Source organism: Siphateles boraxobius, unplaced genomic scaffold (genome assembly GCF_051911475.1).
Source record: "Siphateles boraxobius isolate OS27281-9 unplaced genomic scaffold, OSU_SipBor_1 22, whole genome shotgun sequence".
Lineage (NCBI taxonomy): Eukaryota > Metazoa > Chordata > Actinopteri > Cypriniformes > Leuciscidae > Siphateles > Siphateles boraxobius.
The window spans coordinates 41,325,703-41,352,500 of record NW_027508833.1 but is presented as its reverse complement, the minus strand read 5'-3'; the positions used below and the strand labels follow the sequence as shown (position 1 = coordinate 41,352,500).

At 39.8% G+C, this 26,798-nt stretch overlaps 2 protein-coding genes across 6 annotated transcripts in view; both read right to left on the bottom strand.

The window, feature by feature from the left end:
* The window catches only part of atxn3 (ataxin 3), a 19,959-nt gene extending 6,401 nt beyond the window's left edge, over nt 1-13,558 (bottom strand). For 3 of the 5 annotated variants that reach the window (XR_013206730.1, XM_077240178.1, XM_077240179.1), the window contains exons 1-6: nt 10,535-11,029; nt 10,348-10,392; nt 4,226-4,311; nt 4,082-4,148; nt 725-812; nt 519-639 (exon numbers count right to left, since the gene is read on the bottom strand). Coding sequence is in view for 4 of the 5 variants with exons in the window: in XM_077240178.1 (XP_077096293.1) it covers nt 519-639; nt 725-812; nt 4,082-4,148; nt 4,226-4,311; nt 10,348-10,392; nt 10,535-10,720 (593 nt within the window). In the remaining variant the exon portion in view is untranslated. Of the gene's footprint in view, nt 1-518; nt 640-724; nt 813-4,081; nt 4,149-4,225; nt 4,312-10,347; nt 10,393-10,534; nt 11,030-11,233; nt 11,399-13,296 lie in introns of those variants that run through there. The other 2 variants (XM_077240180.1, XM_077240181.1) reach the window with 1 other exon arrangement.
* Nucleotides 13,559-14,466: 908 nt separating this feature from the next.
* Nucleotides 14,467-26,798, bottom strand: part of nek9 (NIMA related kinase 9) — a 61,787-nt gene continuing 49,455 nt past the window's right edge. The window contains exons 20-23 of the mRNA XM_077240176.1: nt 22,817-22,951; nt 22,068-22,160; nt 20,003-20,056; nt 14,467-16,265 (exon numbers count right to left, since the gene is read on the bottom strand). Coding sequence (XP_077096291.1) covers nt 16,176-16,265; nt 20,003-20,056; nt 22,068-22,160; nt 22,817-22,951 — 372 coding nt within the window. The 3' untranslated portion in view covers nt 14,467-16,175. The remainder of the gene's footprint in view (nt 16,266-20,002; nt 20,057-22,067; nt 22,161-22,816; nt 22,952-26,798) is intronic.

Genomic DNA, 26,798 nt, shown 5'->3' with positions numbered 1-26,798 from the left:
TGCATTTAATCCTATTTGAAATTGCTATGATGAAATTATGGGTACAGTTTTTGTTTTGGGCGTCAAATAACTTTACATGCACATTCATAACCAATAAGGAATAAATAGATTCAAGCAGTTTAAAAATGGCATGTGAAAAAGTGTTAATGGGACTGACACCACTGCAGTACCTCACATCTAATCCACTCTAAAACAGACTTTTTACACATAATATGGGAGCCATTTTTAAATGATCTGGACCCTAGAGTTGCAAATATTTTATTTAGATATTTGTATTTTACCGATGAGCACTTTGTTTATCCATAATGTGAGCTAATAGTTTGCTATGGAAGTTTGTACTCTCTGAGCTGCAGTTTTTAGTTTGTTTTGTATGTTTGTTTTGTTCAATTGTCAATCTATTCTGTAAAAGAATGGAATTTTTTTTTGAGTTCTAAAGAATGCAAAAGAAGGCATGTGGATGGAACACCAGGAGATGAGGATGGAGTGTCTGGCTCTGTCATGTGATGCGATCAGCGCACCTCTGGGCCTCGTCTTCTCCGATCAGCTTCGGCCGCTGCTGTTGCTCCACTCGCATGATCCGCAAAATCTGATCCGCTTCACAGTCCGGCAGGTTTCCCCGGATCACAAATATGGAATAACCTGGAATAGGTAATTTCCACGCGTTATGCATGTGGGCGCACCATGATAAGAGGTCATGTGACGCATGGCCATGTTAGAGTCGTACCTTCCTGCTGTAGCTGTGCTAAGAACAGGGCCAGGTATGTGTCGGAGATGAGCTCCGGTCCGGTCAACAGCGAGTTCAGATTAAACCACTAGATTAACAGAGAGAAACTCAACATCATCTCACACAGTAGACACACACACACACACACACACACACACACACACACACACACACACACACACACACACACACACACACACACACACACACACACACACACACACACACAATGATCGTGACAGGAATTCATACGACCCCAGTGGACACATCTGTGTCTTCTCAAGCCAAAAGATAGGTGTGTGTGTGTGTGTGTGTGTGTGTCTGTGTGTGTGTGTGTGTAAGAAAAACATAAATATTTCATCATACGAGGAATCACAAGGGGATTCTTGCACAAACTTCACAACACACTTACGTTTACGTCAAGCTGAATTTGTATACATGAAGACAGTTGGCCGGAAGTGATGATTTATAACTAAAAGAGTTTAATATTTCAAGTATTTTTGAATACATATCGTTTGGCTTTAGAAGACAGATTCATCCACTGGAATCACCATTTGTGAGGGTTTTCAAGTGTCAAATGAGCGCCAGCCGTTAACTTGCATTATATAGACTCACAGTTATGGATTATTTTCCAGACAATCTTAGTTTGTGTTAATCTGAAGAAAGAAAGTCATATACCTTACATTGTGAATGACATGAGGGGGAGTAAATGATGTGAGAACTTTCATTTTTGGGTGAACTATTCCATTAAAGGTTTAGTTCACTTCAGAAATAAAATGACCTGATAATTTACTGATAATCCAGATAATTTACTCTCCTCCACGTCATCCAAGATGTTCATGCGTTTCTTTCTTCAGTGGAAAAGAAATGAAGGTTTTTGAGGAAAACACTCCAGGATTTTCTCCATATAGTGACTTCAATGGAGTCCAACGGGTCGAAGGTCCAAATTTGTGACCTTTCAACCTGATTACGTAATGTGTGTCGCATCGCAGAGTTCTGCAAGACCAGCATTAGTGGTTAAAAGTATATAAATGTTTATTTAGTTATAAATGTGCTCTGGTTTGTCTAGATCAGACTCTTATTCCTCGGCTGGATCGTGTCGAGACTTTGAAGCTGCACTGAAACTCACATTTGGACCTTCGACCCGTTGGACTCCATTGAAGTCACTATATGGAGAAAATCCTGGAGTGTTTTCCTCAAAAACCTTCATTTCTTTCCCACTGAAGAAAGAAACGCATGAACATCTTGGATGACGTGGAGGAGAGTAAACTATCAGGACATTTTAATTCTGAAGTGAACTACTGCTTTAAGTCAAGTCTCCTTCATTTATATAGCGCTTTGATTGTTTCAAAGCAGCTTTACAGTGATAATAGGAAATTTAAGTAACCTTAAACTCATAATAATTGTAGTATATTGGTGCTCAAAAACTATGAAATGGATACAATTTTGGATGTCAACAAAAAAATTGATAGATAAGATAAAGATAAATACGGAACAACCAGCAAACACATGCATGTGTGCTGGAAGACGTGACCAGAAGAGCCGTTTGCTTAAAGCAGTAAAAATAACCACAGTTCTAAAGAGAATACGGGTGCTGGTCATATAATTAGAATATCATCAAAAAGTTGATTTATTTCAGTAATTCCATTCAAAAAGTGAAATTTGGATATTATATTCATTCGTTACACACAGACATATATATTTCAAATGTTTATTTCATTTAATTGTGATGATTAAAATTGACAACTAATGAAAACCCCAAAATCAGTATCTCAGAAAATTAGAATATTACTTAAGACCAATACAAAAAAAGGATTTTTAGAAATGTTGGCCAACTGAAAAGTATGAACATGAAAAGTATGAGCATGTACAGCTTTCAATACTTAGTTGGGGCTCCTTTTGCCTGAATTACTGCAGCAATGCGGCGTGGCATGGAGTCGGTCAGTCTGTGGCACTGCTCAGGTGTTATGAGAGCCCAGGTTGCTCTGATAGTGGCCTTCAGCTCTTCTGCATTGTTGGGTCTGGCGTATCGCATCTTCCTCTACACAATACCCCATAGATGTCCTATAGGATTAAGATCAGGCGAGTTTGCTGGCCAATTAAGAACAGGGATACCATGGTCCTTAAACCAGGCACTGGTAGCTTTGGCACTGTGTGCAGGTGCCAAGTCCTGTTGGAAAATGAAATCTGCATCTCCATAAAGTTGGTCAGCAGCAAGAAGCATGAAGTGCTCTAAAACTTCCTGGTAGACGGCTGCGTTGACCTTGGACCTCAAAAAACACAGTGGACCAACACCAGCAGATGACATGGCACCCCAAACCATCACTGACTGTGGAAACTTTACACTGGACTTCAAGCAATGTGGATTCTGTGCCTCTCCTCTCTTCCTCCAGACTCTGGGACCTTGATTTCCAAAGGAAATGCAAAATTTACTTTCATTAGAGAACATAACTTTGGACCACTCAGCAGCAGTCCAGTCCTTTTTGTCTTTAGCCCAGGCGAGGCGCTTCTGGCGCTGTTTCTTCAAGAGTGGCTTGACACAAGGAATGCAACAGCTGAAACCCATGTCTCGCATACGTCTGTGTGTGCTGGTTCTTGAAACACGGACTCCAGCTGCTGTCCACTCTTTGTGAATCTCCCCCACATTTTTGAATGGGTTTTGTTTCACAATCCTCTCCAGGCTGCGGTTTTCCCTATTGCTTGTACACTTTTTTCTACCACATCTTTTCCTTTCCTTCGCCTCTCTATTAATGTGCTTGGAGACAGAGCTCTGTGAACAGCCAGCCTCTTTAGCAATGACTTTTTGTGTCTTGCCCTCCTTGTGCAAGATGTCAATGGTCGTCTTTTGGACAGCTGTCAAGTCAGCAGTCTTCCCCATGATTGTGTAGCCTACAGAACTAGACTGAGAGACCATTTAAAGGCCTTTGCAGGTGTTTTGAGTTAATTAGCTGATTAGAGTGTGGCACCAGGTGTCTTCAATATTGAACCTTTTCACAATATTCTAATTTTCTGAGATACTGATTTTGGGGATTTCATTAGTTGTCAGTTATAAAAATCAAAATTAAAAGGAATGAACACTTGAAATATATCAGTCTGTGTGTAATGAATGAATATACTATCCAAATTTCAAAAAAATCCTTTTTGAATGGAATTACTGAAATAAATCAAGTTTTTGACTAATTATTCGACCAGCACCTGTAATCAGTACGATGCAAGTTGCATGTAAACAAGAGGGTTTGCTCGTGTCATGTAAACATTTTACGTTATATTTAAGTCCTGATTGGAAATAGTCAGATTATCGGTCCAAATGCAGACGCAGTCCTTGTTTTAGACTGATGCTGCCAGCGAAACACATACCTGCTGTCCCAGCTTGCGCACCGTAAACCAGTGCTCCTTATAGTTACATATAAAGGCCTTCTCGTGTCTGAAAGCAAACATGAAGAGGATGAACATCATACAGCGGATAACAGGACGCATGCGGAAGCTGTCAGAAAGGCTTACATGGGGTCGATCTGTAACTGCTGGTACTCTCTGCTGTTGAAGAGAACGATCTCTAAACCCCAAACCCCCAGCGCGTTACTGATGACCTGCAAAACACAGCACACCTGTACATTTTTTACATTTACATTTTTATTCATTTAGCTGACGCTTTTATCCAAAGCGACTTACAATTGCTATGTATGTCAGAGGTCGCACGCCTCTGGAGCAACTAGGGGTTAAGTGTCTTGCTCAGGGACACATTGGTGTCTCACAGTGGATTCGAACCCGGGTCTCTCACACCAAAGGCATGTGTCTTATCCACTGCGCCATCACCACCCTGTACTCAGCGCACCTGTATTCAGCAACTGTACTCAGCACACCTGTACTCAGCACCTGTACTCAGCACCTGTACTCAGCACACCTGTACTCAGCACACCTGTACTCAGCACCTGTACTCAGCACCTGTACTCAGCACACCAGTACACAGCACCTGTACTCAGCACACCAGTACACAGCACCTGTACTCAGCGCACCTGTACTCAGCACACCTGTACTCAGCACCTGTACTCAGCACCTGTACTCAGCACACCAGTACACAGCACCTGTACTCAGCGCACCTGTACTCAGCACATCTGTACTCAGCACCTGTACTCAGCACACCTGTACTCAGCACACCTGTACTCAGCACACCTGTACTCAGCACCTGTACTCAGCACACCTGTACTCAGCACACCTGTACTCAGCACCTGTACTCAGCACACCTGTACTCAGCACACCTGTACTCAGCACACCTGTACTCAGCACACCTGTACTCAGCACACCTGTACTCAGCACCTGTACTCAGCACCTGTACTCAGCACACCAGTACACAGCACCTGTACTCAGCGCACCTGTACTCAGCACACCTGTACTCAGCACCTGTACTCAGCACACCAGTACACAGCACCTGTACTCAGCGCACCTGTACTCAGCACACCTGTACTCAGCACACCTGTACTCAGCACCTGTACTCAGCACACCTGTACTCAGCACACCTGTACTCAGCACACCTGTACTCAGCACCTGTACTCAGCACACCAGTACACAGCACCTGTACTCAGCACACCAGTACACAGCGCACCTGTACTCAGCACATCTGTACTCAGCACACCTGTACTCAGCACACCTGTACTCAGCACACCTGTACTCAGCACCTGTACTCAGCACACCTGTACTCAGCACACCTGTACTCAGCACACCTGTACTCAGCGCACCTGTACTCAGCACCTGTACTCAGCACATCTGTACTCAGCACACCTGTACTCATCACACCTGTACTCAGCACACCTGTACTCAGCACCTGTACTCAGCACATCTGTACTCAGCACACCTGTACTCATCACACCTGTACTCAGCACACCTGTACTCAGCACACCTGTACTCAGCACACCTGTACTCATCACACCTGTACTCAGCGCACCTGTACTCATCACACCTGTACTCATCACACCTGTACTCAGCACACCTGTACTCAGCACACCTGTACTCATCGAGTGAGACGTCTGACACCGTCACACAGGGACAGCGGGACTGGGAAAGTGTCTTACATGTAAAATAAGAGGGACTGAAGAAGCACGATGAACAGGAAAGCGAGATGAAAGATTATAGAGCTGCACGATTAACCGTTCACGATTCAAACACACATTCGATCTTATTCCTAAATGCGACAATTTGTCAATTTGACAAGTACGATCAAAGCGGAACATTCGTTCTGACCAGAGAGAGCAGTTGTCATGTATTAGTATAAGTCTTTTCAACAACAGCTTCATTATTTCTGTTACAATTATTCAGATTATCATAGAAATACGGGGATAAAACTTTAGAGTTCAGATATAAACACTGATGTTTACAGTAGCGATCAAAATAGAGAAAAGCACCTTTTAAAAGTATCTTGACACTTCAATTACATCTTTACAGCAGTAGGTGGCGACAAGTGACTGTTAATATAATGTATTTGTCATCGAATCATTCATTCAAAAATACTGATTCATCCAGTAATGAAGAAAGTCTTTGTGTGAGTTATTGAAGCACTCACTTAAGAGATTCGTTAAAAATGCAGATTCATCCAGTAATGAAGCAAGTGAAGTCTTTATGAGTTATTGAATCATTCAAGAGATTAATATTTAAACACTGATTCATCCAGTAATGAAGCAAAAAAAAGTATTTGTGTGAATGATTGAAGCATTTATTCAAGAGATTTGTTCAACAACATTGATTCATCGAGTAATGAAGCCAGTGAAGTCTTTATGAGTGAGTTATTGAATCAGTAATTTAAACAAATTTTAAATATTCAAATTAATGAAACACTTTTATAAATAGACTACAAAAAATAACATTTTGTCAGAACCCTTTAGTAAATGACATGCTATCAGAATTAGGGCTGCACGTTTTCAAGTTTTTCATTAACCGTTAACCGAGGCCCTTAGCGGTTAATACTCGGTTAACCATAGTCTACCCGCCGCAACCCCGAGATACAGGCACACGAGAAAGGGGTAGTTCATTTTTAACACCTTTAATAACTGCACAAAACATCTTTAACTTTTAGGTGGCAAAATATTGTTTCAGGCTACCTAATTCTGTGAATTACACTGCACAAACCAAAAGTACTACTGCCGAATGGAGAAGGGTCAGTTCTCCCCAGAACATAAAATATTCATTTTATTTTATTTTTCGTGTTCGCATTTATATGGAACAAACAATTGGACGTGGCAGTTCTGGAAGCGGCACTAAAACTTTCACAGAGACCTCAAACAGAATGCACAAAGCCTTTCTTTAAAGTGAATTTCGTTTTGTATTAATTGTATCTTAATTTTAATCAATGTTTCATCAACCAATTACCTGGAAATAAGTAAATATAGCAGACATTAGATAATACGGAGCCGCCGGCGCGTGAACTGGAGCTCATCTCATAAACGAATTCCGAAACTCAGCGTAGGCTATAAGGTAGCCTAGTTGTCTCACAGACCTGATAAATAAATCTATATTGAAATGTCTACTTTTAAACACAACAATTCAAAACGAAAGAGAACAGACTGCTCTCTGCTTATGTAATCCGTATGAAAAGTGCATTTCTCTCTGGCGCGTTCACTGTGAAGATCGCGAATCAGCATTGTCAACTTCATCTTTCCAGCTGAGTGAGCCTGCAAACAATTAATATGTCTCCTTGCTATATTTGACATATTCATAATCATTACTTTTGCCTGTTCTTTTTGACAGCTTTTAGGTTATTGGCAGCGCAACCCAGGCTACATTACATGAACGCGTCAGCACCGAAAACATGGAGATGGAGATTTTTTTTAAATAATCGCACAACCTATTTGATATTCCAATTAAATAGGCTACTCAGTTAGGCTACTCATCCCAACCAACTATTAAAAAAATGTTTACTTGTAAGCGGTCTTTTTACATGTTCGTTTTTTTCTGTGAGCGGGAATTAAAAAAACCAGGAGTGGATCTGTTTTGTGGACTAACCGATTAATCGGTTAATCGGTTAACCATGGACACCCCCAGGGTTCGTACAGATTCTGTCAAATGAAATTCCAGGACTTTCAAGGACTTTTCAAGCACTACTTTTTTGGATTTCAAGGACTTCAATCGGCACTTATCAAACAATATCTTTATTATTATTTTTATTTATTTCATTTTATTTTTTTACTCAAATTAAACATATGGTATCTGATGTTTCACTTCATAGAGGTCAATCCATTGACCAGCGCTGTCAGGCATGGAAAATCCCCTTAACCATTGAAAGGATATTGAAACTGAATTTTTTTCCATTAATATATATGATTGACCTGAAGAATGAAAGTTGTATTATATACTTGATATCATGCTCATAGCCATAAGAAATAGCTCTATATCTCAGACGGGCTGCAGCATTGATTTAGCGTGAAACTATTTTATTTTTTCAACAAAAAAAAAAAACACTTTTTGCAGATCGAGATACCGATACCGCAACCGATCCCTGAATTTTCACTGCATTTGTAATTTTTAAATGTATTAGTAGATAAACCAAAAGAATATAAATCATATTAGTTGGCTTAATTTGTTCATCAAATATATATTTCTTTCAATTATTTTCATGCTTAATTAAGCCTGTTAAGAGGCATTGTATGAGCTTCTGTTACTGTACATTCTATTGCTCTATCATATTGTATCTTTCATTGAATAGCACAGCACATATTTAGCAAAGGATTGGGTCAGTGGTACAAATGTTTAGACACCAGTGAAATATCAATTATTTAATCTAATTTTAATACTACAACAAAAACTGCCAGCCTAATTAATGTGAATTTAAAACATTATTAAGCAGTCAGCAACTAAATAAGAACGAATAATCAACTTATAAATAAATACAATAGAACAAAGATAGGCTACAAATGAAATAAACAGTGTTTTTTGAGTTTTTCGGGTAGATCTAGTACAGAAATTTGAATAAAGTAATAAAATGTGAAAAAATTGCATATTCATTACTGGATAAATTAAATATAGATGGATGTTTTTGTAAAGTTGAAAAGGGTAGCCTATTTAGTCAAGAGCAGTGAGTAATTTATTTGTCCATTGTTTGATTAACATTAAAACAGCAGTGGGTTTGTTAAACTGCTGACCGAACGCACGGACCCCATTTGAACATGGCTACTTCACTTGAGATATAACTGACTTTGTTTACTAGGATACTCGCCAAGATGGCCGTTTTTACATAATTTTGTGTGAATTACAACACAAAAGTTGTACAAGCGCAAGACGTGAAAGACAATTTAATTCAGTATTCGCGCGCGGAGACGCCGGTTTGCGGGGCGCGCGCTGATGTTTGCGTTCATGGAACTTCTTCACTGCAAACGTCCAGTAATAATGTAGAGAATCACTCGTTATACATAAATCAGATAACAGTTCATGTTTTACTTTACTTACATATACGAGTTAGTTTTCATCCAAATAATACGTGCTGAGTGAACGATCAGCAATCAAGAGCATTCAACAGAACTGCGCTCTCTCGTCAGTTGACGTTAATAATAAGCTACATGCCTAGTTTTATTTTCTTTGCCATTGACATCCGAATGAACTACAAACCTTCCAGTGATGTCTGTTTAAAGGGATGTGCTCGACCAGCTCGCGCGTCTGTGCCGCTGCGCGCTCAATCCACTGATCAGATTTCTCTGATCAGCTCGCGCACCACAGCTGTGTGTTACTATACACACGCTGCCTGGTAGGCCTATCGGTTGTTGGATTCGGAGTATTTTTACATGAGCTCGGTATCGGTGCATCCCTATTTTTAATAATTCAAGCACTTTTCAAGTACCTCTTCAAAAATATGTCTGTTTTCAAGGGTTTTCCAGGACTTAAATTTAAAAAAGTCAAATTCAAGTACTTCAAGCACTTTAAGCACCTTGTACGAACCCTGCACCCCTAATCAGAATCATGATCTATATTTAAATATGTAAAATTGTGATTCTCAGCTCTAAAAAGATTGAAGAGAAACTTCAGACAAGCAGCCGAAGCACACGACTGAAGGAGGAGAGTGACGATGCTCTCACTGACAACACTCTCAAAATATGAGGCTTTCACAGCAGTGATGCCAAAGAAGAACAGTTTTCGGTTCTTAAAGTCCCCCTGTGGTGAAAATCCAGCTTTTAATGTTTTTATGTGTCTGTGGTGTTATTAATATGCTTTAACACAAAACATGTGTAAGTTCATAAGTCGACAGCATTGCTGAGTATTTTCTCCTTAAAACTGCAGTGAACCAAAGACAGCCTCAAAAACACGCTTTGAAATCGCTGGTGTTTCTGACGTCACAAACTACCTTGTAACCAATCAGATCAACGTGTGATCGTCAACGAGTGGATCTCTGAGTGAGTGAGTGAGTGGAGGCGGGGCTCATTTGGATCTCTGAGCTGGATTTTTTCAAGGAAAAAGTTTTAAGGGATACAATTATTGACTACAGGGAGACTTTAAATCATTTTATTCTTAGTGTAAAGAACGTTTTAATAATCTAAAGCACCTTTTTATACTATAAAGAACGTATAGTGCGATTGAAAGGATGTTGAATATCCTTCATGTATCAGTGAATATTATCGAGTGCAGAAACTGCCTCAGACGAGACTCACCTGAATGGAAAAGAAGCCGCTGTCGTCCATGTTTCCCGACGGTTGCTGAAGAACACAGAACACACAGCTGTTAGGATTATAAGAGTGAGCTGTGAGTGTGTGTGAGTGTGTGTGAGAGTGTGTGTGTGTGTGTGTGTGTGTGAGTGTGTGAGTGTGTGTGTGTGTGAGTGTGTGTGTGTGTGTGCACCTGTAGGAAGGTCCTGTACTCCTCCGTCTGCACTCCTCCCTCCGCCATACGCATGTGTGTGAGTGTGTGTGTGAGTGTGTGTGTGTGAGTGTGTGAGTGTGTGTGTGTGTGAGTGTGTGTGTGTGTGTGCACCTGTAGGAAGGTCCTGTACTCCTCCGTCTGCACTCCTCCCTCCGCCATACGCATGTGTGTGAGTGTGTGTGTGTGTGTGTGTGAGTGTGTGTGTGTGTGTGTGCACCTGTAGGAAGGTCCTGTACTCCTCCCTCCGCCATACGCATGTGTGTGAGTTTGTGTGTGAGTGTGTGTGTGAGTGTGAGTGTGTGTGTGTGTGTGTGTGCACCTGTAGGAAGGTCCTATACTCCTCCGTCTGCACTCCTCCCTCCGCCATACGCATGTGTGTGAGTGTGTGTGTGTGTGTGTGTGTGTGTGTGTGTGTGTGAGTGTGTGTGTGTGTGTGTGTGTGTGTGCACCTGTAGGAAGGTCCTGTACTCCTCCGTCTGCACTCCTCCCTCCGCCATACGCATGTGTGTGAGTGTGTGTGTGTGTGAGTGTGTGTGTGAGTGTGTCTGGTGTGTGTGTGCACCTGTAGGAAGGTCCTGTACTCCTCCGTCTGCACTCCTCCCTCCGCCATACGCATGTGTGTGAGTTTGTGTGTGAGTGTGTGTGTGAGTGTGAGTGTGTGTGTGTGTGTGTGTGCACCTGTAGGAAGGTCCTGTACTCCTCCGTCTGCACTCCTCCCTCCGCCATACGCATGCGCTCCTCCTCGTCCAGCTGGTGTGCGATCGCCGACAGCTCCACCGGACTGAAGTACTCGCCCTGCAGGAGGTTATTCAAGCAGTGCTGCGCACACAGAGAGCCCTCTTGCTGAAACACACACACACACACACACACACACACACACACACACACACACACACACACACACACACACACACTACTGTCAGGGATTTTACATGCACATTTAGTCATTCAGCAGACGCCTTATAGATGAGGAATACAGCGAGTCATGAAGAGGCGAACACAGGAACTGCTCACAAACACACAGTTCGGGCATTGAAAGGAGGGTTTTTTTAGATATTAAATCTATTACATGTAAAATATGACCTTTTCGTGCGAGTGACCCAATCCTCACACTTAAACAGCAGCTTTATATTTTCATATATGATGACCCAATTAATACTGTTATAAGAAATATTATTATAAATTTTGAAAACATTTACTTTCTATTAAATCATTGTGTTTTTTCTACTGACAGTACTGTACTCTTATTTATTTATTTTAATCAAATCATTTTAATGAAAAGTATTATTTGTTAAATTTATTTTAATCAAATTTCATGCATTTCAAATAACTTATTTTAATCTCATTTTTTAGCTTAATTTTATTTTAACAGCGTATTTAGTTTGACCTTTTATACTTTTGTTATTTATTTTAATCAAGTTTTATTAATTTGTTTAGCTTTATCAACTTTATATAAAATTGTATTTTCACTTTCATAATTTTTTCATTAAATACAATTTTTGTTATTAATTAAATTTGATCATTGCGTTTTTCTACCCACATTAGTAATGTACTGTTAGATGTTTATTTATAGATGTGTTTATTTAGATGTTAAATTTATTTGTTTATTTTTATTAACTATTTTAATCACATATTAATTTATTATTTAAATCACTTTTTTATTTTAATACATTTATTTAGATACTTAGTGTTTTCTGATTTTTATACACCATTTTTCCATATTTATTTATTTAATTGAGTTATATTTATTGTTAGTTTTACCAAATGTAATTATCTTAATTTAAATCAATTTGTTTTTATCTTATTTATTTGAATATAATGTACTAATTTATTATTTATTTAAACACATTTATCAATTCATTTACTTAGATAGAATCTTATTTTTACACAACTTTTCATTTATTTTAACAAGCTTTATTTTACTTTAGTTTTACAAATGTAATTAATTTTTTTTACATTTATTTTATGTATTTTAAATTAATCAAATGTACATATGTATTACTTTTAATTCAATTTTATTTATTTAAATATTTTATATTTATTTGTTAAATGTTTTATAACATTTTTAACAATTTATTTATCTAATATGATATATTAATGTATTAATATATTTTTTTAATTGATGTTTTATTTTAATAACATATATTTAGTTTGTTAAATTATTTATAAACAATTTTTCTGTAAACTTTTCCCCGAACCCGTTTATAAACCCTGATCACAGAACTCATTTACAGTTCTTAATCTTACAATAAAACTGAGACTTCATAAATGAAAACCACTGAAAGCTCATTGCATAATAATTGATTACGTGTTTACTGTAGTTAAAGTAAACAAATAAAAAGACTCGATATTCTCAGAATTACCCTGGAGAACAGGATTAGTCGCATATTTATTCAGAACTGCGGTAACGGTGTATAATGACGTACCATTGTAAATGTTAGCAAATGCAGTTACTCTGGTGTTTATAGAATCATAATCCGCGACATTATCTTCACGAGAGAGAGATGTGAGAATAATAAAAGCGACACAATGACAGTAAACAAAACACCTCGAACAATTTCATCCCATTTCGGATCGTTGACAGTCGATAAAAGTCCATAAACGCTTCATATAAACCCGTCTGAGCTCGTTCGAGTGAGAATAAGCTGAAACACGGACAAAGCTCTTATTTATCGGGTGAAGCACGTGTGTGAAAAATAAGTATAATTCCTAAATATAATTCGTTGAAATGCGATTCTTACTTTTTCGTGGAAAATAGACTCCATGTTTGTGAAAGTGTGAATGACGGGAAGGTCGGAAACAACGACACGCCAAAACATGTCAAAATAAAAGTCACCTATTCTTCATTTTTAAACGATCTTTTTTTAAATTACAGATAGACAGATAGATAGCCAGATAGACAGACAGACAGACAGATAGATAGATATGATAAATAGATAGATAGATAGATAGATATCATATCGCCTTCTTGTGCAATTTGCCTTTACTCGCCCAAACTTGTACACAGGCTACTTCACCTGAAAGTGGATTAGCTGCTGAATCACGGGTGTTTCATATGTCAGATGAGGACAAAACCAGTACATCCAGTGCAAGACTTGTCAAGTGCTTGTGTCGATTGCAGTTTTTAAGGTGTTCAGTTTTATTTTGACTTTAGAAAATAAACACACGATTGCTCTCCTCACAAACCAACTGTTTCCCCCTGTATTCAATAACTGTATCCCCTTAAAGCTCATCTTTGATCACCAAAATTTCATATTTAAAGTTTTTTTTCCTGAAAAAAAAATTAGTCATGCTTTAAAATATCTTGACTGTAACTCGACACCCTTGCCTCATTTAGTATACGCGGTTCTATGAATATGCAAATGATCCCCGCCTCCACTCACTCACTCACTCAGAGATCCACTCGTTGACGATCACACGTTGATCTGATTGGTTACAAGGTAGTTTGTGACGTCAGAAACACCAGCGATTTCAAAGCGTGTTTTTGAGACTGTCTTTGGTTCACTGCAGTTTTAAGGAGAAAATACTCAGCAATGCTGTCGACTTATGAATTTACACATGGTTTGTCTTAAAGCATATTAAAAACACCACATAGACACATAAACAACATTAAAAGCTGGATTTTCACCAGCTTATAACACAAATATCTATTTACTGTTTTGTTATAGAAACAAATGCGTTGAAATATTAATAGGTACTTGCATAGAGTCCTGTACACTTAAAAATGCTGAAAATAGCTTCAATTTCAAACTAAATCATTCAGATCCTGACGACACTGATATTAAGCTGTTTAGCAACATGTAAATAAACAATTATGAAACAAAATAAAAACTAATAGCAAAAAAGTATTGGTCGACACCGAAATTGAAGAATTATATAAAGATAAATGAAAAATGACTCCAATATCAATGTGACTTTATCCCTCAACTCTTTTTTCCCCCCATTTTATTAAAAATGTGCATCAATCAGTGTCTGATAGGAGTGTACAAAGCATAAAAACACCTCAAGAGCAAGTCCCATAATTATATGATACAGTTCCAAAGTACAGAAACCCCCCCCTTACTAAAGTCTAAAAACAACCTCCAGATAAGCTACATACACAAAAACATATTTGCATATTTTGTTGCAGTTGCTTCAGAGACGTGGATGTGAGTCAATGCAGAGGCAGAACGAGAACACAATCTCTATATAGTTCAACACAACATGTGCTTGCTCTGCAATATTTGGCAATGTAAACAAAATAAGCAAAGAATGATCAAGAAATACAACAGAAAGCAGGAAGTTCAGTAGTTTTGACATGCGTTTGCACAACAGTCTGACTCTGATATCATGAAGTGACGGCACAGCGTGTCTTTAGTTGCACATCTCAGCAGAAACAGGACTTGCGTATGAAGAGTCTCGTCCCGTGACGCAGATAAACCGTGTTTTGGCTTCACATCCACACATTAAAGTTTGCTTGTAAAAATCTCTGACTGAAATACATCAGTCACAAAAACAGATGTGTAACTGCAAAACATTAAAACTGATATACTGATATAGTTTGTGATATGATTTAACTGAAAGCAAGTCCCCCGGTAATCAATTGTATCCCTTAAAATTCATCTTTGATCATTGAAATGACATTTAAACGTTTCTTCCAAGAAAAAAATGTCTTCATGACTTAAAATAGCTTGAATGAAACACCAGCGATTTCAAAGCGTGTTTTTGAGACTGTCTTTGGTTCACTGCAGTTTTAAGGAGAAAATACTCAGCAATGCTGTCGACTTATGAATTTACACATGGTTTGTCTTAAAGCGTATTAAAAACACCACATAGACACATAAACAACATTAAAAGCTGGATTTTCACCACAGGGGGACTTTAAGATCTCAAGATGCACACCCGTAATGTTTTTTTTCTAAGGCACGATTGTAAAATCTACTTGAATGTCCTGATTGAACTAAGGCCTAATCCTGACTTAATCTAAACCCAGTCTGTGAAACCAGGCTGTTGAGTTTAACTCTTTCCCCGCCATTGACAGAATTTTCTGGCCATCCATGTTTTCACTGTTATACAGTAGGGGGCGCAATTACACATCATCTGAAAGAGTCCTGAATCTCCAGATTAAAACAGCTGAAGAAGAAGCAGAAACATGCAATAAAAGCATTGCATTGTAAACTTTGACAAAAACTTGATTTTATCAGCTTTTTGTTCAAAATGTTGCTTTTTTTAATGAAACCCACATTGAAGTATTGATAAAAAAAGAATGAGTGAAGCTAGAATAAAATGTTGAACATGTTCTTTCTTTTGATAGTTTGCATGTTCCTATATTCATACAACTAAATATTGTTGGGGGCCGTGAACATTTTGTGAAAATGATCAAAAATGCCGGTGGGGAAAGAGTTAACAGTTTCATCTCTTTGAGAGTAAAACCCACGTCTGGAGGACTGAACCCAATGGTTTATGACACTTTCCTGACATTCATCCTGGAGGATCGTCTGACGGTTAACCGCTGCTGTTCCCAGATCCCAGGTTTGGCTCGACACTAGCAGCAGGATCGAGTCTTTGGCTGTTGGTGATCTTGGCTTTAGCTCTAACACACTCACCGCAGGCACTGTAATAACTGAGGGATGATGGGATCTCACTCTTGTTCATGGCTCTGACTGACGTCTGCTCCGAGGCTCTGGATGGCCTTCCACAGTCTCTCGTTCTCCTTCAGCTGATCGCCGAACTGAAACCAGAGACAGAACCGCGTTAGAGCTGCTCTCCACGCACTGCATGATGGGAAACGGTTTGCTGATCGTTCTCTTCTAAAATGTTTGAATTTGTAACTCTGATATCATGGTTTAGTGTGTATAAATTATGTAGTTTTCCAAAACTCTCTGACAGTGCGAGCTCTCTATGCAAGTCCTATTTCTAAAAAATCCCAAAACATGTCCATATATTGACCTAAAAATAAATGGAAAACACGTTTTTCAGATGGAATTAAATACCAAGTATTTTGGGTGTCTTGTTCATCATATTTATTTTCATATAAAAGCAAAAAAGTGCCCCTATTATATGCTATTTTAAAGGTTCCTAATTTTCTTTTAAAGGTCTCCTACAACAGGTTAAATGCATCAAAGGTCTAAAACACTTTAATTATTTCATAATCTCCACTGCAGCTTCAGCTCTTTCTCTCAGTGTCTGAAACGCTTCGATCAAGGATTCAGTCTCTCTAAGCCCCGCCTCTCTGAGAGCTGCTCTGCTCTGATTGGTCAGATGACCCAGTCTGCTCTGCTCGGTAACACACCAAACACTCATTATCATATCTGAATCTCAGCTCTTGATACAGTGATACAAACAGTAACGATGGCGTGGGTTTTACCGTATCAGTCTCATCAAAGTGGATTTGCTTTACCAGCAGAATAAAGAAAACAGCGACTTCTCGACACGAACAACACGAACCAAACTCTTCCAGTCTCAGATACACTACAGTGTTTAAGGGCGGAGCTAAGAGATGCTGCTCAGCCAATCAACACCACAGGCTGGCATTATGCAAATTAGTTACAAACCTACGCAGGTTCATCAGGAAGTGAGACTGAATTACTGACGACTTGTTTCAGTTCAGATTCACTTTCTTTAGGAGACACAAACTCCATTTAACTGCACTTTGATCTTTGGAGTCGTTTACATTCACAAACAGCTCCATTACACACTACATGAAGGGGAATATCCCAAAAAGGATAATAGGGGCACTTAAAATTCCATCCAGTTTATTAGAAGCGCTGCGGATGAGCGTGAACCACGTGATATCCTCCTTCGATCTTGTGCTGTCAGTGTCTGATCCACTCTGAGAAGAGAGAACGTCTCGTTAATCCTCGTTCCCTGAAGGAGATCACGTAGATTACTGATGAATAGGAATCTCGCTAGAGAGGCCAATTCTACTTCGTCACCCAGCCTGAACTCTAGGCACGATTCGCATACCGAAAATGCCTGAAGGTTCCCTATCCTTTTAATGGAGGCCGATGCAACCAGCTACAGAATCTTTAAGTCTGCTGACTACAAAGGCTGATAAGGGGGCATCCTGAAGCGCTCTGAGCACCAGAGCAAGGTCCCAAGAGGGTATGGAGGTAGGTCGAGGAGGATTTAACCATCTCGCCCCCTAAAGAACCTGACGACCAGGTCATGCTTCCCAACCGACTTGCCTCCTATGGGGTCGTGATATGCAGATATTGTGGCAGCATAAACTTTGTGGGTGGAGGGAGACAGCCTTTGCTCCAACCCGTGCTGCAGGAAGAAAAGCATGAAACTGATCGAACATCTTTGGGGGTCCTCTCGGCGAGAAGAACACCACTCAATGAACAGGTTCCACTTCAATGCGTAAGCGTGTCTCGTAGACGGTGCTCGCGCCGAAGTGATGGTGTTCAGTACCTCTGGGGGTAAGTCATCTAGAAACTTAGGTTCCCGTTGAGTGACCAGACATGGAGTTTCCAGAGGTCTGGGCGCGGGTGCCATACGGTGCCCCGTCTCTGAGAGGGAAGGTCCGTCCTCAGAGGAATGCGCCAGGGAGGGGCTGTCGAGAGGAGCATGAGTTCTGGGAACCAGGTCCGGTTGGGCGGATGAGCGCAACTAGCAAGAAATGCTCCTCATCCTCCCTGAGTTTACACAGGGTATGTTGCTCACTGGGAGAAACGCATATTTGCAAAGGCGTCAGGGCCAGCTATGTGCCAGTGCATCCGTGCCAAGTGTTCTCCCGTGCGGACAAGCACATCATTGCCCTGCAAGCGGGCACATTTAGACGGCTCAGAGCAAGATGTACTGCGAGCAACTCGAGGTAGTTGATGTGCAAATGCAGGTGGGGACCCGTCCAAACCCAAGCAACTGCATGCCCATTGTACGTGGCCCCCCAGCCGGTGGCGGAGGCATCCGTGAAAACCACAACATGCCTGGACACTTGTACCAGGGGTACTCCCGCCCGAAGTAATGAAGGGTCTGATCACGGGCAGAAGGTTTGGCGGCACCTCGTGTGTGATTATAACCTGGTGGGTGCCACGCCCATCTCGGGACTCGGTCGTGAAGCCAGTGCTGAAGCGGTCTCATATAAAACAAGCAGAGCGGCGTCACAGTCGCCATATGCCCCAGGAGCCTCTGAAAGAATTTCAGTTGGACCGCTGTCTTTGAACGTATTCAAGCAGTTCAGCACCGACCGAGCACGTTCCTCTGTGAGGCGTGGAGTCTGTTAGACCGAATTCAACTCCATATCGAGAAAAGAAATCCTCTGCACTGAGGTGAGTTTGATTTTATCCCAGTTGACCCGAAAGGCCACCAGCTGAGCACTAGGTCCCCGTGTTCGCACAACTGCTCCCGAGACTGTGCTAGTATCAGACAGTCGTCGAGATAGTTGAGAATGGGAATAGCGCTAGCCAGGCTCTCAGAGACTGTGCAAGCAAGACCAAAGGGACCGTAGCCGCAGTGGGGCAGCGAGGTGGAACGCAGGGACCCGGCCGGGGGGGCTCTTTCTTTCTTTATTTTATAAGGACAACACACATTAATCATTTCTGTAAATGTGCCAGTGTTAGCCAGCTGGCTCTCTCTACGAGGCGGCCCGCAGCGGGATCTGAGTGTGCTGTGCAACACTTACCTGGTTCCTCGGTTGGGCAGAGGGAGCATGAGAAGGTTTGGAGGCTTGGAAACACAAGATTCTCCACCCAGCCCTCCTCCGGGGGTGCGGTCACCATCTCCTGAAGATCAATCTCCTCCATCTCCGGGTTGCCCGTCCTAGGGTCTCTTCCCCTTGTGCTTCGCAGCTTAACTGTCTGCGTTTAAACTGTCCGCAGACTCTGCGCTACTTAGGTGGAGACTGGAGAGCAGTGAGAGCAGACGTGGACGGGTGGAAACAGCAGCGGACGTGTGAGACAGCTCCAGTTTGCTTCTGGGCGGCTGAGAACTGCTGGGCAAAGCTCTCAACCACGTCACCGAAGGGGTCGGTCTGGGAATTAAGAAACCGGACCTTGTCGGCCAGACACAGCCAGAGATGGCGTTCCTGGACCACTAACGTGGACATTGCACGACCCACCGACCGCTAAGATTTTTGCTCAGATGTACGAAAAAGAAAAACAAACAAAGAGGAATCCGGCCCCACTGCAGCACTGTCTCGCCAACACTGAATAAAGAAGAGTCTTCTCCAAAGAGCTGCTCGTTGAAGTTTTAAACACGCTTAGTAGACCTTGCAGGCTCATGAACCGCTCTGCTCCGAAGTGAAAACCTGAAGAGGCAATGCACCTGCTGCTCATTATACGTGTGTGTGTGTGTGCCGCGATGCAGCACAGCGAATGCAATCATCGCTCGCCAATGTGCATTGCCTCGTTTTAGTTACACCCGAAGTAGATTGGCCCCTCTGGCGAGATTCCTATTCGTCGTTCATCGACGTGACGTGGAGAGTTACTAACTGAAAGGGAACTGCACTTATCTGACATTATTTCTGACCTGCTTCTGTAACATCTGGATTTGAGCTTCCTGCCGGGTCACGGTTTCTCTGAGCTGAAAAACACAACATGACTTCATTAAACTCAATATTCAAATCAGCCAAACATTCTTTTTAAAATGACAATATTACTGGACATCCATGTTTTGTTCAAAAAGCAATGACAAAAGAGCATTTTTCCAGCTGGCCTCAAATCCACCGAGTGTTTCCGGAAAGCTTAAACACCCATTGTATATATTTATATATATATATATATATATATATATATATATATATACCTTCTAAAATTAATATTAGAGCCATTCATCTCTTTTTCTTACTATGCCATATGTAATATATAAAATCTTACTGGAACTCTGTATTAAAGGAAAAGTGATATGCTGGGGAAAATTGTGATTATTACCCCATTATTTTCATACTAGAAAGGTTTAAAAAAAACTTTAAACTTGAACACAGATTTTATCCAACAAATCATTATTTTCAGAAATCCGAAAACACTTTACAATAAGGTCTCATTCATTAACATTAGCTAACTATGAGCAATATATGTATTGTAAAGCAATTGTTAATAGAAACACAACTGATCGTTGTCATACTGCATTAACTAGTGTTAATAGATACAACTGCTGATTTGAATATGTATTAGTATATAGTGAAATTAACATGAACTAATATTAATAAATGTTAGTTCATGTTAACTAATATAGTTAACCAATTATAACAAATCAAAAAGCTTATTGTAAAGTGTTATTTAAAAATATATAACTATAAACTGTAGTTTCTGTAATAACTGTAGGGTTTTCCTGGGTCAGAAATGGTCTTGGGTGGCCGACACACACTGTCATTCTTTCTTGCGCTCTTTTCAAAAAAGCTGTGATTTTACCACTGGATTTCATAGCTTTGTAAGATCAAATCCTTCTTTGCTATACCTGATAATAATTTTGGTATATAATCCTATCAATATGAAAAAGTAGAAAAATAAAAGTTTATTTTAACTAATAGTCTAATTTTCTACACTATTGAATAAAATTAGCGGCGAGCTAACAACGTGCTTTGTGCTTTTTTTTCTGGTTTCACCTCCTGTCTAAACTAAATTTTTTTAGGTAATTTTTCTACACATTGTCATATAAATAACCTGAAAATACAGTAGTTTATTAAGGCGAAATCTTGCTAACCACTCTTACTAAAAAAAATGGGGTAAGCACACTTACGTACTCGTTTTAAGAGGTGTTCTGAGTAAATTATTTTTTTGTAAAATACTTTACAATATGGTTTGATTTGTTAACATTAGTTAATGTATTAACTAACAAGAACTAACCATGAGTAATACATCTGTTACTGTATTTATTAATGTTAGTTAATAAAAATATAGCTGATCATTGTTTCTTCATGTTAGTTCACAGTGCATTAACTAATGTTAACTAATACCACCTTTGATTTCAATAATGTAGGCTATTTAAGTGGTGAAATTAACATTAGCTATTAATAAACTGCACTTCTACAGCCTTTGTTAATGTTATCTAATGCATTTAACTAGAGTTTAATTTTTTTATACACTGATTCAGACAGTGACGTCTCGTGAATTCAGTGTTGAACAGATCAGTTGTTTGAACCATTCATTAAAGTGAATCGATTCAAATGAGCCATTAGTTCGTGATTCGGACGTGTATGGATCTCTCACTCTCTCTATCGAACTAAACTATCATGAAACCACAGTGCATGTATTTTGCCTTTTCACTTCAGTTAGATGATGGTGTGACATAATCAGAAATATATCACTGAAAATACTCTGTGTTCAAAACGTTTAATTAATGGGCTCCACTGAATATTCCTTCTACTTAGATCCGTTTTCTATGGAAACACTATCAATGCCAAACTGAATCAGGTGGTACAAGTAGGAGCTCTCAGAAAATTCCCAGTTTACAAGTTGTAATTACGAGTTCTACAAGGATGTGAATGCTTTTTACAAGTCGTAATCTCGTAATTACAGTAATGCACCTTTAGTTATTTAAGCATCTATGTATTTTATTTAAAGCAACAGGTCATGCGGTGTGACATCATGCGTACGTGTGCCAGCTCGACGCTCGCTCCACAGCAGCTCTGATCGGCCCGGCCCGTCTCTGCGCCGTTCATCCGCTCGTAATCCACACACGCTGTCGGCTGCAGAACAAACACAACGGCTTCAGACACACAAACAAACAGTCCTCTGCTGATAGTCTTAAAAGCAGTAGTTCACTTCAGAATGAAAATGACCTGATAATTTACTGATAATCCTGATAATTTACTCTCCTCCACGTCATCCAAGATGTTCATGCGTTTCTTTCTTCAGTGGAAAAGAAATGAAGGTTTTTGAGGAAAACACTCCAGGATTTTCTCCATATAGTGACTTCAATGGAGTCCAACGGGTCGAAGGTCCAAATTTGTGATCTTTCACACTGATTACGTAATGTGTGTCACATCGCAGAGTTCTGCAAGACCAGCATTAGTGGTTAAAAGTATATAAATGTTTATTTAGTTATAAATGTGCTCTGGTTTGTCTAGATCAGACTCTTATTCCTCGGCTGGATCGTGTCGAGACTTTGAAGCTGCACTGAAACTCACATTTGGACCTTCGACCCGTTGGACTCCATTGAAGTCACTATATGGAGAAAATCCTGGAGTGTTTTCCTCAAAAACCTTCATTTCTTTCCCACTGAAGAAAGAAACGCATGAACATCTAGGATGACGTGGAGGAGAGTAAATTATCAGGACATTTTAATTCTGAAGTGAACTACTGCTTTAATTCCTCCTGATTGGATCCTCAGAGCGTTCAGTACCATCAGACTCTTGGGTTTGAGCTGGTCCAGCTCCTCGTACGGCAGTGTGTCGCTCTCGGTGTAGGAGGACGGCAGCGGCTCCATGGAGTCTCGGGAATCGTTCGGCAAGGGGATAAACTCTGCGTCCAGCAGCTCCTGCACTCACACACACACACACACACACACACACACACACACACACACACACACACACACACACACACACACACACACACACACACACACACACACACAGCAACGCTTTATGAAGGAACACTTTCAGACTAAGCAACAAACATTGAAGGGTTCAAGATTGGTAGAAATTGTAATGCCAGCTGAGGCTGTTGGTATATTTTATTAATATCTTCATTTTGCTTCTCCAGTAAATGTGTCTTGATTTAAAGTGGACATAACATAAAAATCTGTCTTTTCCCGTGTTTAACTGCTATAATCCGGTGCTTCTACAACCCAGAAAATGTGAAAAGTGAAACCCAGTAACTTTGTTCTGGTGAGTCTTTCTCGGCAAGCATGACAAAAAATAAGACGGTCACATTTCTCACCTTCTGACGTATGAAGAGGATCTTATTATAATATTACCGGCCCTTAATCTGCACGTTTATAATATTACCGGCCCTTAATCTGCACGTTTATAATATTACCGCCCCTTAATCTGCACGTTTATAATATTACCGGCTCTTGATCTGCACGTTTATAATATTACCGGCTCTTGATCTGCACGTTTATAATATTACCGGCTCTTGATCTGCACGTTTATAATATTACCGGCTCTTAATCTGCACGTTTATAATATTACCGGCTCTTAATCTGCACGTTTATAATATTACCGGCTCTTAATCTGCACGTTTATAATATTACCGGCTCTTGATCTGCACGTTTATAATATTACCGGCTCTTAATCTGCACGTTTATAATATTACCGGCTCTTAATCTGCACGTTTATAATATTACCGGCTCTTGATCTGCACGTTTATAATATTACCGGCTCTTGATCTGACCGTTTATAATATTACCGCCCCTTAATCTGCACGTTTATAATATTACCGGCTCTTGATCTGCACGTTTATAATATTACCGGCCCTTAATCTGCACGTTTATAATATTACCGCCCCTTAATCTGCACGTTTATAATATTACCGGCTCTTGATCTGCACGTTTATAATATTACCGGCTCTTGATCTGCACGTTTATAATATTACCGGCTCTTGATCTGCACGTTTATAATATTACCGGCTCTTAATCTGCACGTTTATAATATTACCGGCTCTTAATCTGCACGTTTATAATATTACCGGCTCTTAATCTGCACGTTTATAATATTACCGGCTCTTGATCTGCACGTTTATAATATTACCGGCTCTTAATCTGCACGTTTATAATATTACCGGCTCTTAATCTGCACGTTTATAATATTACCGGCTCTTGATCTGCACGTTTATAATATTACCGGCTCTTGATCTGACCGTTTATAATATTACCGCCCCTTAATCTGCACGTTTATAATATTACCGGCTCTTGATCTGCACGTTTATAATATTACCGGCTCTTAATCTGCACGTTTATAATATTACCGGCTCTTAATCTGCACGTTTATAATATTACCGGCTCTTGATCTGCACGTTTATAATATTACCGGCTCTTAATCTGCACGTTTATAATATTACCGGCTCTTAATCTGCACGTTTATAATATTACCGGCTCTTGATCTGCACGTTTATAATATTACCGGCTCTTGATCTGCACGTTTATAATATTACCGCCCCTTAATCTGCACGTTTATAATATTACCGGCTCTTGATCTGCACGTTTATAATATTACCGGCTCTTAATCTGCACGTTTATAATATTACCGCCCCTTAATCTGCACGTTTATAATATTACCGCCCCTTAATCTGCACGTTTATAATATTACCGGCTCTTGATCTGCACGTTTATAATATTACCGGCTCTTAATCTGCACGTTTATAATATTACCGGCCCTTAATCTGCACGTTTATAATATTACCGGCTCTTGATCTGCACGTTTATAATATTACCGGCCCTTAATCTGCACGTTTATAATATTACCGGCTCTTAATCTGCACGTTTATAATATTACCGGCTCGTAATCTGCACGTTTATAATATAACCGGCTCTTAATCTGCACGTTTATAATATAACCGGCTCTTAATCTGCACGTTTATAATATTACCGGCTCTTAATCTGCACGTTTATAATATTACCGGCTCTTAATCTGCACGTTTATAATATTACCGGCCCTTAATCTGCACGTTTATAATATTACCGCCCCTTAATCTGCACGTTTATAATATTACCGGCTCTTGATCTGCACGTTTATAATATTACCGGCCCTTAATCTGCACGTTTATAATATTACCGGCTCTTAATCTGCACGTTTATAATATTACCGGCTCGTAATCTGCACGTTTATAATATAACCGGCTCTTAATCTGCACGTTTATAATATAACCGGCTCTTAATCTGCACGTTTATAATATTACCGGCTCTTAATCTGCACGTTTATAATATTACCGCCCCTTAATCTGCACGTTTATAATATTACCGGCTCTTGATCTGCACGTTTATAATATTACCGGCTCTTAATCTGCACGTTTATAATATTACCGCCCCTTAATCTGCACGTTTATAATATTACCGGCCCTTAATCTGCACGTTTATAATATTACCGCCCCTTAATCTGCACGTTTATAATATTACCGGCTCTTGATCTGCACGTTTATAATATTACCGGCCCTTAATCTGCACGTTTATAATATTACCGGCCCTTAATCTGCACGTTTATAATATTACCGGCCCTTAATCTGCACGTTTATAATATTACCGGCCCTTAATCTGCACGTTTATAATATTACCGGCTCTTGATCTGCACGTTTATAATATTACCGGCTCTTGATCTGCACGTTTATAATATTACCGGCCCTTAATCTGCACGTTTATAATATTACCGCCCCTTAATCTGCACGTTTATAATATTACCGGCTCTTGATCTGCACGTTTATAATATTACCGGCCCTTAATCTGCACGTTTATAATATTACCGGCTCTTGATCTGCACGTTTATAATATTACCGGCTCTTAATCTGCACGTTTATAATATTACCGGCCCTTAATCTGCACGTTTATAATATTACCGCCCCTTAATCTGCACGTTTATAATATTACCGGCTCTTGATCTGCACGTTTATAATATTACCGGCCCTTAATCTGCACGTTTATAATATTACCGCCCCTTAATCTGCACGTTTATAATATTACCGGCTCTTGATCTGCACGTTTATAATATTACCGGCCCTTAATCTGCACGTTTATAATATTACCGGCTCTTGATCTGCACGTTTATAATATTACCGGCTCTTAATCTGCACGTTTATAATATTACCGGCCCTTAATCTGCACGTTTATAATATTACCGGCTCTTAATCTGCACGTTTATAATATTACCGGCCCTTAATCTGCACGTTTATAATATTACCGGCCCTTAATCTGCACGTTTATAATATTACCGGCCTTTAATCTGCACGTTTATAATATTACCGCCCCTTAATCTGCACGTTTATAATATTACCGGCCCTTAATCTGCACGTTTATAATATTACCGGCTCTTAATCTGCACGTTTATAATATTACCGGCCCTTAATCTGCACGTTTATAATATTACCGGCTCTTAATCTGCACGTTTATAATATTACCGGCTCTTAATCTGCACGTTTATAATATTACCGGCTCGTAATCTGCACGTTTATAATATTACCGGCTCGTAATCTGCACGTTTATAATATTACCGGCTCTTAATCTGCACGTTTATAATATTACCGGCTCTTAATATGCACGTTTATAATATTACCGGCCCTTAATCTGCACGTTTATTATATTACCGGCTCTTAATCTGCACGTTTATAATATTACCGGCCCTTAATCTGCACGTTTATAATATTACCGGCTCTTAATCTGCACGTTTATAATA